Source organism: Acomys minous (genome assembly GCF_964271855.1).
Source record: "Acomys minous genome assembly, chromosome: 8".
NCBI classification, from domain to species: domain Eukaryota; kingdom Metazoa; phylum Chordata; class Mammalia; order Rodentia; family Muridae; genus Acomys; species Acomys minous.
Window position 1 is genome coordinate 59,455,337 of NC_140489.1, and position 13,981 is coordinate 59,469,317.

At 40.0% G+C, this 13,981-nt stretch overlaps 1 protein-coding gene across 6 annotated transcripts in view; it reads left to right on the plus strand.

Moving 5' to 3' along the window:
* The window catches only part of RALGAPA1 (Ral GTPase activating protein catalytic subunit alpha 1), a 210,289-nt gene that overhangs the window by 64,153 nt on the left and 132,155 nt on the right, over nucleotides 1–13,981 (plus strand). For all 6 annotated transcript variants that reach the window (XR_014780905.1, XM_084791681.1, XM_084791684.1 and 3 more), the window contains exons 13-16: nucleotides 2,221–2,369; nucleotides 9,247–9,376; nucleotides 10,934–11,171; nucleotides 12,292–12,453. Coding sequence is in view for 5 of the 6 variants with exons in the window: in XM_084791681.1 (XP_084647807.1) it covers nucleotides 2,221–2,369; nucleotides 9,247–9,376; nucleotides 10,934–11,171; nucleotides 12,292–12,453 (679 nt within the window). In the remaining variant the exon portion in view is untranslated. The remainder of the gene's footprint in view (nucleotides 1–2,220; nucleotides 2,370–9,246; nucleotides 9,377–10,933; nucleotides 11,172–12,291; nucleotides 12,454–13,981) is intronic.

Below are 13,981 nucleotides of genomic sequence, written 5' to 3' on the forward strand. Positions count from 1 at the left end.
CCTATTACTGTGAAGAAATGTTGGTGTCAGGGGTCCCACAAACAATGAGAATAGGACCACCGGAATCAAAAGCAAGCCAGGTCTAGTGGTGAAAAAATAAGATGCCAGGCAACAGATATGATATGGATAAGTTTATTAAATGAATGTGGGAGGAGCATCCAAGGGTGGAGGGGGGTACAGGAGGGGGAGGGGGAGAGAGAGAGAGAGGGAGGAGAGAGACAGAGAGACAGAGAGAGAAGAGAGAGAGACAGAGACAGAGACAGACAAGGTGAGTTTTCTCTTTTTATATCCTGGGCAAGGGCACACCTAGTGGCAGGCAGGTAATGATGTCATAGGTTTCTAGGTAGACTGGGGTCAGTATGCTACACCAGAAGCAACTCTATTCACCTGGGAGTGCCTCTTTATTCAGCTAGAGTTGCATGCAGCTCAGGCTGTGGAGCTGAAACTGCTGGCCTGGGGGGAGGGAGCAGGCTCCTTGTACAGCACCACAGCCAGAAGTCCAGGGGATGATTAAGAAGGAACTTAGCCCTGGATGTTGCAGTTGCAGCATGTCTGTTTAAGCTCAGGGTTAGTTAACACTTCCTGTGACTAAGGTGAACCTAGGGCGAAGGGCGTTCTGCAAAATGGGTTACATATCTGAGAATGGGGGTCTTTCTGGCCCTTCAAAGATACCACGACCAGGGCAGCTTTGTAAAGAACACATTTAACTGGGGCTGGCTTGCAGTGCAGAGGTTTAGACCCTGTGGGAAGCAGGCGGCATGCAGCCAGGCATGGTGTTGCAGGAGCTGATTGTTTTATATCTTGATCCACAGTCAGCAGGAAAAGAAAGTGACACACTTCTTCCAACAGTGCCACAGCAAGGCCACACCTACTAATAGTGCCACTCCCTGTGGACCTCTGGGGGCCATTTTTGTTCAAACCACCACAGTCCATTTTATTTGAATTTTATTGTCATGCAATTAATCACTGAATTGCCTTTTTAAATCCTCTGCTGAACTTCATTTCATTTTCATTTTATTCCTAAAGCTAAGCTATTTCTTTCTTTTGTTGGTTCATGTCTGCTACAAATATACAATCTGCTTTTTTCATTCTTAAAAGTGTGCTTAATACTTTTTTCCAAATGATCATACAGCTGCATATGACACCATAGTGCTTCTAGGAGAGAGGAGATGTGAATAGAAAAGATAAATGGTCCGAGTTTGTAGATGCAATAGTGAGCTCTTCCCGTGTGTCTGAGACTAGCCTTAGGTACAACAAAAATAAAGCAAAATGAAGTTCTTGAGATCCTCTGCACCCAGCTGTTGCATTATGTTTGTCTTTATATCGGTGTTCAGAAGGAAATCACAGCTTACAATGAATGAGTGACAGTAAGTTTAACTAATGATATTAATGGATTCTCATAAATTATAATATGTAACCTTTTATGTAGGCTGTTATTACAAGAACAGATTACACAGATAAAAATAAGTAAGGAAATGGTTATGTTAATACAACTTAAAGAAAAAATTTTCTGGCTTAGTTGTTATCTTTTACAGTAAGCTTTTTGTACTTAACTGTTGTCCGTGGTTATGCTGATAAAGTTCTCACTTTAGAAATACTGTTTTATATGTGGATCCATTACTTTGGGAGTTTTAACTAAATCATGGTGATTTAAATTTTATCCTAGATTACCCAGGGATCAGTATCTCTCTCTCTCTCTCTCTCTCTCTCTCTCTCTCTCTCTCTCTCTCTCTCTCTTCCTTTCCCTCTCCCTCCCCCTCTCCTTCCCTCCCCTTCTCCCCCCCCCCCCATTTCTGTCTCTCTCTCTGTATGTGTATATATGTCAGAGAGACAGAGAGACAGAAAGAGAGTGATACATATACATAGAGTCCCACTCTTTATCTCAGGTTGGCCTCATACTTTCAGCCCCACTCCTTGTCAGCCTTCTGAGGTCAGGGATTACAGGTATGAACCAGCATGCCAGACTCATTTTTTATTCACTAAATAAGAAATTTACCATTGAGCCTGATGTGGTGGCTCATGCCTATAGTCCTAGCACTTGAGAGGCAACAGCAACAGGACTGCAGCAGATTCCACATAATAATTATGTGGATATCCTACATAATTAATTTTGGGCCATCCAGGGCTACAGAGTGAGATCCTGTCTCAAAGAAAAAACAAGGAAAGGGAATCTACCATTGACATTTCATTATGAATAATTAATGATTTCTCCTATTACAGGTGTTTATTATAAACTCATCAAACATATTTCTTCTTGAACCTGCAAATGAAATAAAAAATCTTTTGGATGAGCACACAGATATGTGTAAACGTATTCTTAACATTTATCGATACATGGTTGTGCAAGTATCAATGGACAAAAAGACCTGGTAATAATTCTTTATCTTTATACTTACATTCTCTGCGTACGTATAGTTAATTTTTCAAGGAATAGTGTCTATGAATAGGGTGCATTGCAATGTTAGAGTGCTCCTGTTATTGAATGAATACAAATATTTTTTAATTTTAATTTTATTAATTTATTCAGATTACAACTCAATTGTTATCCCATCACTTGTATCCTCTCATTCCTCCCTCCTTCCCGCTTTCACCCTATTCCCCTCCCAGTAATCATGGTGACATCCTTGATTAACTTCCAAAAGACCTCCAGACTATCCAAAGTATGCATAATTGTCACCTTTTTCTCCTAGCAATGAATGCATGCATTTCTGCTTATACAGAGAAATTAAGTTTTGCTTGTGTAAATGTTGAAAATGTTATTAGGTGATTGAGCTTTTTTTTTTTTTTTTTTTTTTTTTTGGTTTTTTGAGACAGGGTTTCTCTATGTCGCCTTGGCTGTCCTGGACTTGCTTTGTAGACCAGGCTGGCCTCGAACTCACAGCGATCCGCCTGCCTCTGCCTCCTGAGTGCTGGGATTAAAGGTGTGTGCCACCACGCCCGGCCCTTAGATGATTGAGCTTTTAAAGTCTATTTCTTTACTTTGGCCTTCAAAGTCCCTGCTTTCAGGTCCCTTCGTGCTTTTTCCTGTCCACTTTTGCCTTCTTAAATTTAACCTACATCTTGCATACTTTCCAGGATTGTCAAATTGTTTTTCCTGTGCACATCCTGACTTTAACTTTAGAATATATGCTATCTTTTTCTGTGGTCACCAAAGCTATTTGGATTGCATCTTACTCTTTCTATATTTCTTTTCTGTATGTATTTTTCCTTATTTCCTTTTATACTAGATGAGTACCTCTGTATACTTCTCAAAATAATCTCAATTCTTTTTTAATTTTTTTATTTAAAGAAGGAATGGTTTATTTGGGGCTTATGGCTCTGGAGGGAGACTAGTTCATCACCATCATGGCAGGGAGCAAGGCAGCAGGCAGGTGATAGAGTAACAAAGCAGCAAGCAGGTAATAGAGTAGCAAGGCAGTAGGCAGGCAGGTGATAGAGTAGCAAGGCAGTAGGCAGGTGGTAGAGTAGCAAGGCAGCAGGCAGGTGGTAGAGTAGCAAGGCAGCAGGCAGGCAGGTGGTAGAATAGCAAGGCAGCAGGCAGGCAGGTGATAGAGTAGCAAGGCAGCAGGCAGGCAGGTGGTAGAGTAGCAAGGCAGCAGGCAGGCAGGTGGTAGAGTAGCAAGGCAGCAGGCAGGCAGGTGATAGAGTAGCAAGGCAGCAGGCAGGCAGGTGATAGAGTAGCAAGGCAGCAGGCAGGCAGGTGATAGAATAGCAAGGCAGCAGGCAGGCAGGTGGTAGAGTAGCAAGGCAGCAGGCAGGCAGGTGATAGAGTAGCAAGGCAGCAGGCAGGCAGGTAATAGAGTAGCAAGGCAGCAGGCAGGCAGGTGGTAGAGTAGCAAGGCAGCAGGCAGGCAGGTGATAGAGTAGCAAGGCAGCAGGCAGGCAGGTGATAGAATAGCAAGGCAGTAGGCAGGCAGGTGGTAGAGTAGCAAGGCAGCAGGCAGGCAGGTGGTAGAATAGCAAGGCAGCAGGCAGGCAGGTAATAGAGTAGCAAGGCAGCAGGCAGGCAGGTGGTAGAGTAGCAAGGCAGCAGGCAGGCAGGTGATAGAGTAGCAAGGCAGCAGGCAGGCAGGTGATAGAGTAGCAAGGCAGCAGGCAGGCAGGTGGTAGAGTAGCAAGGCAGCAGGCAGGCAGGTGGTAGAGTAGCAAGGCAGCAGGCAGGCAGGTGATAGAGTAGCAAGGCAGCAGGCAGGCAGGTGATAGAGTAGCAAGGCAGCAGGCAGGCAGGTGATAGAGTAGCAAGGCAGCAGGCAGGCAGGTGGTAGAATAGCAAGGCAGCAGGCAGGCAGGTGGTAGAGTAGCAAGGCAGCAGGCAGGCAGGTGATAGAGTAGCAAGGCAGCAGGCAGGCAGGTGGTAGAGTAGCAAGGCAGCAGGCAGGCAGGTGATAGAGTAGCAAGGCAGCAGGCAGGCAGGTGATAGAGTAGCAAGGCAGTAGGCAGGCAGGTGATAGAGTAGCAAGGCAGCAGGCAGGCAGGTGATAGAGTAGCAAGGCAGCAGGCAGGCAGGTGATAGAGTAGCAAGGCAGCAGGCAGGCAGGTGGTAGAATAGCAAGGCAGTAGGCAGGCAGGTGATAGAGTAGCAAGGCAGCAGGCAGGCAGGTGGTAGAATAGCAAGGCAGTAGGCAGGCAGGTGATAGAGTAGCAAGGCAGCAGGCAGGCAGGTGGTAGAGTAGCAAGGCAGCAGGCAGGCAGGTGGTAGAATAGCAAGGCAGTAGGCAGGCAGGTGATAGAGTAGCAAGGCAGCAGGCAGGCAGGTGGTAGAATAGCAAGGCAGTAGGCAGGCAGGTGATAGAGTAGCAAGGCAGCAGGCAGGCAGGTGGTAGAGTAGCAAGGCAGCAGGCAGGCAGGTGGTAGAATAGCAAGGCAGTAGGCAGGCAGGTGATAGAGTAGCAAGGCAGCAGGCAGGCAGGTGGTAGAGTAGCAAGGCAGCAGGCAGGCAGGTGGTAGAGTAGCAAGGCAGCAGGCAGGCAGGTGATAGAGTAGCAAGGCAGCAGGCAGGCAGGTGATAGAATAGCAAGGCAGCAGGCAGGCAGGTGATAGAGTAGCAAGGCAGCAGGCAGGCAGGTGGTAGAGTAGCAATTGAGAGCTCACATCTCAATCCACAAACAGAGCAGATAGCACACTGGAAATGGTACAAGTCTTTTGAATCCTCAAAGCCTACCCTAGATAACACACTTGTTACAGCAATGTCATACTCCTTTTAGTTTTTATAATTTATTTATTTTTTATTAATTTATTAAGATTGCATCTCAGTTGTTATCCCCTTACATGTATCCTCCCGTTCCTCCCTCCCTCCCTCTTTCACCCTAATCCCCTCCCCTAGGTGTGTGACAGAAGGGGACTTCGTCCCCCACCATACTTCCTTTTAATTCTAATTAATTCCTAATAATTCTTAAATTATTTGTATTAACGTCTGTTTACTCAAGAGTAACAAACATTGTACTAATTTTGTATTGCTTACCTTATTTAGTGTAATGAATTATGTATTCTTAGTTCTTTATATACTTAGTAAATTCAATGGGAAACTAGACCTTTGAAGAGTAGCAGTTCTATAGCTTATGTTAGAATAATACATGGCTATAACCAAGTTAAAAAACAAAAAGAAACGTATAAGGTATAAGTACAGCCCATTCTCTTGAGGTATTTGGGTTTTTTGGTAAACATTTGACTCATTAAATCACACATGCAATTGCATAATAATATAGCATGTAAGGCATAATTTTATAGTATTTTTTCAGTATTAGGTATTTAATTATGCCTTGTACATGGTCAAGAAGTTTTCTAGCACACAACTAACAAATTGCTGTGTCCTTGGGTTATTTTAGTGATTATTCACTTTGATGATTGTGTTTTTGGTTTTTTTGAGAAATGGCCTTAGTACCTATGTAGCCCAGGCTGGCCTAGAACTCTGACCTCTCCTACCTTAGCCTTCTGAGTGCTGGGATTACAAGGTCTCATTAAGTAGTCCATCCTAGCCTTGCTCTTGCTCTGTAGCTCAGACAAACCTTAAATTTATAGTTTTCCTGCCTCAGCCTCCTTAGTAGCAGGGACTACAAGCCTGTAACTAACCTAATCGACATCAGTAGGTGGACATGCACTTTTGGCCTGGGGTAAGGGGAGTAGAGGACAATGAATATACTCATATGAATGCGTTTTTTTTTTCTTTTGAGTCGTTTAAAAAAAAGCAGGATCACAGCCCAGTGGTGGTGGCACACACCTTTAATCCCAGCACTCAGGGAGGCAGCGGCAGGCAGATCGTTATGAGTTAGAGGCCAGCCTGATCTACAGAGGGAGTTCCAGGACAGCCCGGCCTACACAGAGAAACCCTGTCTCAAATAAATAAAATAAATAACAACAAAAGCAGGAACCCTTGGTTAAAGGATGTGTTTAATTTATGTTTTGCTACTTCAGAGGAAATGGCTTTAAAGATGTGCATGTGCCTGAGTGTTTTGCCTACATGCATGTAACTATACTATGTGCATGCCTAATTTCTGTGGAGGCCAAAAGAGGGCCTCCCTCCAGAACCCCTGGAGTCAAGAGTTATACAGGGTTGTGAGCTGCCATATGGGTGCTGGGAGTTGAGCCCAGCTCCTTTGCAAAAGCAGTCAGTGCTCTTAACTGCTGGACCATCTCCCAGCACTCTGGCTTTATTTTAAAAACATTTTTTACTAAAAGTATATGTAGAATCATATAGAATGTGTGTCTTTTTGAGTTAGTCACTGGGGGTTTAAGTGGCTGGTCTTTATTTATACAACTCATGATGAATGATAAGCAGAGTTTGAGTTACGGTCTTTCTTCTTTCAAAAAAGTAATCCAGTACCTGAAGGCAGAGACAGGAGGCTCACCTGGGCTGCATACAGCTATACTCTCTCAGAAAACAAAAACAAAAACTCACACCAAACTGAAGTATTCTTTTTCTTACTTTACATTTTGAGTCAACGATGAGACAGGAGGCTTGCTATATGTAACACCATTTTAGAGTTTATTTTGCATTTTTAATTTAAAAATTTTTTAATTTTAGTTTTATATGTATTGGTATTTTGCCTGCATGTATGTCTGTATACCACATGCATGCCTAGTGCTGGCAGAGGCCAGAAGAAGATACTGGATCTCCTTGGCCTGGGGCCACAGGCAGACGTGAGCTGCCATCTGGGTGCTAGGAATCGAATCTGAGTCCTCTGGAAGAACAGCCTGTGCTCTCAACTGCAAAGTCATCTCTCCAGCCCCATAATTCTTTTAAGTGCTTTTAAAGCTGAAATTATAGTACCTAAGGCAGTTACCCACAAACTTAACAGTAACTTTATGAGATTAAAAAAATTAATTAAAGTTAGTCTTTTTGTATTACAAAATGTAAAATTCACCTAATACATGAGAGGGTGAAAGTTAGGCTGTAAATAAGATGAGGTTTATTTATAAACTGTGTCATATGTAGTTAGATTTTTGTTTCAAACAGCTAAGCTAAAAGCCCAAGGTAACAAATATGACATTTAATATTTTTATTCTCTTAATGATTGTTTTCTTTGCTAGTTTAGCTTTCTTTTTATGGTACTGGGAATTGCCTCACACTATAGGCAAGTGCTCTGCTGTTGAGCTATACCTCTAGCCTTAGGAGCTTTTAAACAGTGATTATTTTATTTTATGTGCGTTGATATTTTGCCTGCAATTTATCTGTATGATAGTGTCAGATACCCTGGAATGAAAGTTACAGACAGTTCTAAACTGCCGTATGGATGCTGGGAATTGAACCTAGATCCTCTGGAAGAGCAGCAAGTGCTCCTAACCATTTCTCTAGCCCTCAAGATTTTTTTTTTTTAATCTGAGTGATAATTTTCTGTTTGATTCTGTACTCACTTCCTCCTCTCAAATGGCATCTAGATCTGGGACGTATTGCTGTCTCATCTACATTTTTTTCAGTGCCCATCCTTAAAGCTGTGCCTAGACAGGCACTGCAGGATGGCCTCTAAAGAAGAGATTCTGATAGAGACTTGGGCTCTAGCTTGCCTGTATACTCAACTAAAATTCTCTCATCAGTTTTTTTTTCTTTTTTGGAAACAAGATCTTACTATGTATCCCAGGCTGGTCCCTAATGTACCACCTTTCTGTCTCAGTCACCCAAGTATTGCAACTGCGTTTATTCCACTAAGCCTAGCTGTTAGCCTAATTTATTGGTAGGCTGGCAAATTTGTTCCCAGAACATCACGTGTAGTTTTATGTTGTTAGTAGGAAGCATATAGGAGAAAAAGTTAAGTCAATTCTAGAACTAGTTCTGTTTCTAATATACTCATAGAACAAAAGATTTAAAAATGGGGCTAGAGAGATGGCTCAGCAGTTAAGAGCACTTTATGCCTTTCCAGAGGACCTGAGTTCAATTCCCAGCACCAACATTGCACAACCCACAACTGCTGGTAACTCTAGCTCCAGGAGATCTGATGCATTCTTTTGACTTGCTTAGGTGCCTGCATACATAAAGCATACACACACAGATGCACACACACTCACATATACACATACACAGATACACACACTCGTACAAGTACACACACACACACTCAAACAGATACACATGCCTACACACACATAAATATTTTAATCACTGAAACTAAAAGGATGGAAAGGACATAGTGGCAAGCTTCTGTAATTGGAGCACCAGATAAGATGGAATCTGGGATCAGGAATTCAAGGTCATCCTTGGCCTCGTAGGAAGGTTGAAACCAGCCTAGGCTTCATGAGATCTTGTCTCAAGAAACAAATAGGGGATTGAGAGGAAGGGAAGCAACACCTTTATCTTTTCTCTTTTCCTGAATGTTCATTATTAAACCCATAAAACAATTTGTACCTGAAGGTATTATGCCCTAAAAGGATTTTATAAATGACTCATAAAAGCTTACAAACTTCAGTTCTTTTTTTTTCCCAAGTAGAGCTGGGTGCATTTTCTTCTATTGAGGCAAGATGAGGCAGGCCAGTTAGGGGAAAGAGATCCAAAGGAAGGCAACAGCATCAGGGACAGCCCCTCCTCCTGCTATTGGAGGTCCCACACCAGAAGCAAGCTGTACATTTGTTACATTTGTGGAGGCAAACTTTAATTCTTAATTTTAATATTTAAAGAATTCTAAAACTTTGGTAGTCTTTCGAAGATTGAGTATTTGAGTTATGCCAATGATAATGATATTTTACAACAAATTAATATGAAAATTAATCACTAACCCAAAGCAAGAAGGAATCACTAATGGATCTTCTTCCTTTAAGGGAACAGATGCTGCTTGTGTTGCTCAGAGTCACGGAGTCTGTACTGAAGATGTCATCACAAGCTTTTCTGCAGTTCCAGGGGAAAAAAAACATGACCCTGGCAGGTCGACTTGCAGGACCACTTTTCCAGGCAATAACAATAAATACATGGATAGATGTGTTTGTTTTTAAAGGGTTAACTGAAGCAGAGCTTGTTACTAGGCGAAATGCTTTAAATCGGAAACCTGTTCATGTTAAAAGATCTTTTATTGAGTTAAATTAAAAGCCGCTCATGTAAATAGACATACATACAAATTCACAACCTAATGGAGGAAAAATGTAAAGAAGAGTAATGGAGCTTGTTTTACCTCTGGTGTGGCACATGTGTGGCTTCCAAACGCTAACAAGGGACTCTAGGAGTAGTGCCTGAGTCTTACGAGTTTCTAAATCTCTGGGATTACTAGGAAAAACATTTTCTGTTTGTTCTATAGTAATAAAAATGTAGTACATAATCAAGAGGCATTCTTGGGCTGCCCATAGATTTTATTCTCCCTTCTAGAATTGAAGTATCAGTGATATTTTTGATTATACAGAAATTGTATAATCAACACAAGAGTTATGTGCTGGTTTTAGACTTCCTATAAACCCGTGAAACAGGAAATATTTTATGATGACACATTAAATGAAATTACATAGTTAGAATGATTCTTAATGTCAGAGGTAAAGGCTATCTAACCATTGGCCATAAGTATAACCATTTACATTGGAATTTTTCAGTTCTTAATCTCTCACCTAAAACTTTTTGCTGATGGTAAATTAGCTTTAAAACAGATACCTGTATTATGTAAACTTTGAGAAAATTCCCAATTTTCATAACTCACCCAGTGATGGAAGCCACAGAAAGATAAAATTTAGCTTGTGCAAAATAACTTTTTTGGTAGTTTAAACATGTAGAGAGGGGATGGAAGGTCACTAATCACTTTAGTTTTATCTTTACAAATCATGTGTGAATTTGTAATAATTCCTCAGCAAAATTCATGAAGTTAGTTTTGAAAACTTTTTATTTTGTGACTTATTTCTTCAATAACAGTGTATATATTTAGTAGGAATCCACAAAACCTCAGAGGGTACAGGATAATCAGTATTTTCTGCCCCCTTAAAAGTCAGCTTTTGATACTGTAATTGGATTTGTTACAAAATGCTCTTAATTGCTGTTGTATCTTTAAAGTGACATTTAATCTTAACTTTTAGTTTACATATAAATTTCCAAGGCTGTTTCTTTAAGTACATCTCCAGGACCTCCCCCTCCCTTTGCAGTAGTAGTAGTAAAGCAAACTTCCAGATTATATTGTCATTTCCATCTTTAATTTGAGAACATAGTTTGAAGTTTTTCATTTAAGAACTCAATTTCAACACTAAATAATATGGAAGCATCTGGGTACATAGCTTTTACTTAGCAGTGATTCAGTGCAGGATGAAGGTTATGCATTAGAATTACTGATCAATCTGTATTCCTTGAGTGCTGGGAATCAGTTGTCACTTAGCTGAAATTCTTACTAGGTAACAATAATTGCATGAGTTACTTGTACAATGGATATTATGTGATTTAAATTTTTTCTGCCTTTTAGGTAAAAAGAACTGAATAGTTGGTTTTGAAGTCACACATCAAATAGATCTCATTGTTACTTCTGAATATTTGTCTTTGTAGACTCTCATTGTTGCCTGGATCAAAGCAAATCTAAATGTGTACATATCCCGAGAACTCTGGGATGACTTACTTTCAGTGTTGTCATCGTTGACCTATTGGGAAGAATTGGCCACTGAGTGGTCACTGACCATGGAGACACTGACTAAAGTTTTAGCTAGGAATTTGTATAGTTTGGATCTCAGTGATTTGCCGTTGGATAAGCTGAGTGAACAGAAACAAAAAAAGCATAAAGGGAAAGGTAAGAGTTGTTCAAAGATTTTCCATAGGAATTTGTTTAAATAGTTTGGGGAAAACCAAGTCAGGAAAAGCGCTAAGGGTAAGTCATCTTTTCTAATCTCCTTTCATTTTTTCTGGAGGTTTCAAGTTTCCAACAATGAAGTATGGAAATACACTGTTATTTTCATAATCTTAAAATCAAGAATAATTTTGTAAGATAAAGAATGTTCTCTATATATGTTATAGTGAACTTATATTTAACTAAAGTTAAGCAATATAGAACTTTAACTTTTATTTTAAGTGATTAGCCCAAGTCAGAATTTATAAAATATATTTACCTTTTACTACAAGTAGTTTTTAGGTAGAACTGAAAGGATGACTTCATTTTATTCTATTTTAATGTATATGATAAAGAATTACTTGGAAACTTCTCTTGAAAGAATTTTATTAGTTTAAAGTACAATTAAATATTGTTTAGGTGTGAAATATTATTTGTGTAATGGTAAAATGAGATGAGGGCTGTAGCATAATTATTACATCACTATCATGTCCTTTGTATAATATTTTGCATTTTTAAGAATACATTGCTGGTTAGGAATTATATTTAAATCATATTTCATATTTACTTGTTTGTCTGTGATAGTTTTTCTACACTATTTCCCCCCCAGTGGCTATTATTGGTACATAAAAATTAAAAACTGCCACTATAAGGTGACTTTCCTTTACCTCATTTTTTATCTCTATATGGTAGAGAATTATAATAGTTTATTGTTGGTGATAGAATTAATATAATTTTAAGTTTCTGTGAGTTTTTAATACGGTTTTTACATAAAATAAAGTTCAAAAAATCTTTATACTTTATCTTATTTATTTATTTTTGTTTGTTTGGGATACAGAAATTCTCTGTATAACAGTGCCTTGGCTGTTCTGGACTCTCTTTGTAGATCAGGCTGGCCTCAGACTCACAGGGATCCACCTTCCTCTGCCTCCCGTGTGCTGGGATTAAAAGTGTGTGCCACCACACCAGGCTATAGTTACTTTATAATGTATTATGAGGAAGCATTGGAATCTGCAACAACATATCCCTGATAAAGATAACCATCAGGCAGTCAATATTCTACATACTCATATTGCATTTCTAGGAGTTGGACATGAATTTCAGAAGGTTTCAGTTGACAAGTCATTTTCCAGAGGATGGAGTCGTGATCAGCCAGGCCAGGCGCCAATGAGACAGAGAAGTGCAACGACCACTGGCTCCCCAGGAACAGAAAAGGCAAGGAGTATAGTACGGCAAAAAACTGTTGGTATGTACTCTAAAACCATGGGACATGGGCAGAGCAACGTGGGGATAGATGCTGTCAGGGTCCATTTTGCTTCCTTTGAAGATAAGAAACTCCTATAGCAGACTTCCTCCCCATTCTCAGTAGTTCTTATAGCCAATAGCATGCGTGTAAGACTTTATGCTTTCAATATGTGCACGCTTATGTTTACATAGTTTACTTTACTATAGGTTTCTTTGTTTTCAAATTGTCATTTTATAGAATTTATAAAGTAGAATTTGGATTAAAAAAAACAACGGGAGCATGAGCTGCTATACGTTTTATTAAATAAATATATTCAAAACATAGAGACGGTAGCATACTTTCAGTATTACAATTACATAGTCTTATTGACTTTACAAACTACAACAGGGAATTAATTCACACTCTCTACTGGCAGGCAGCTGAGGTCAAGAAGAAACCTATGCTTTTTTTCTAAACAAAGCAATTTCTATAATGTAAAAAAGGGTGTAGGAGCACTGTGGGAAGTACTTGTAGACGTAAGCAACACAACGTATTACAGACAGCAACTCTCTTGTCTTCTCAGAGCCATGTAACTTGGCTGAATTATAGTAGAGAGTATACTACTGGAAGGCAATATAAGGAGGACTTACGTCCTAAGTTCTTTCTTACTCTTTTTCTTACTAAATATCTAGGTAACCTTGGACAATTTACCAAAGCTTTCTGGGCATTATATTAAAAAGTGTGTGTGTGTGTGTGTGTGTGTGTGTGTGTGTGTGTGTGTGTGTGTGTGTGTGTGTGTATATAGAGGTCAGAGGACAACTTGTTTGAGATGGTTCTGTTTCCAGCAGGTAGATCCCAGGATTGAGTACCTGTTTCAGGCTTGGCCTCTATGCACTGGGCCTCTCATTGGCTCCCCTTTCTAGTTTTTAAGAGCGTCATTTGTTGGGCTGGAAAGATGGGTTAAGAGCACTGCCTGCTCTTCCAGAGGTCCTGAGTTCAATTCCCAGCAACCACATGGTGGCTCACAGCCATCTATAATGTTATCTGATACCCTCTTCTGTAGATAAAGCACTCATATACAATAAATACAATAAAAAAATCTTTAAAAAAAAAAGAGCATCATTTGTTTAGTGGCAGTGGTAATACTTCTGTCTGAAACAGGTTTCAGGTTTCACATCCACTAAACGAAAAGTAAAGCATTAAATGTTTTGCTAAGAAAGATACATGTACAAAGTTGGAAAATTCTTTGAAAGTTCAAGTTCAAATATTGTTAAGTCTTGCTTATTTGTTTATGTCTTGCTCTCTGAGACAGGGTCTCACAGTGTCTCTGGGCTGGCCTGGAACTCACTGGCCTCAAACTTGAAATAATCTTGTTATAGTAAATGTGAACCACCATGACCAGTTCATTTCTTATTTTTTAAAATTACTTTTTTATAACCAAGGTGAATGAGCAGGCTTAAACTTTCAGTCTGAAAAAGAACATACATTCTGTTAAGCCCTCCCAGTGTTCTCCTCCTGCCCTCCCAGGTGACTTCACTAGAAGCAGACA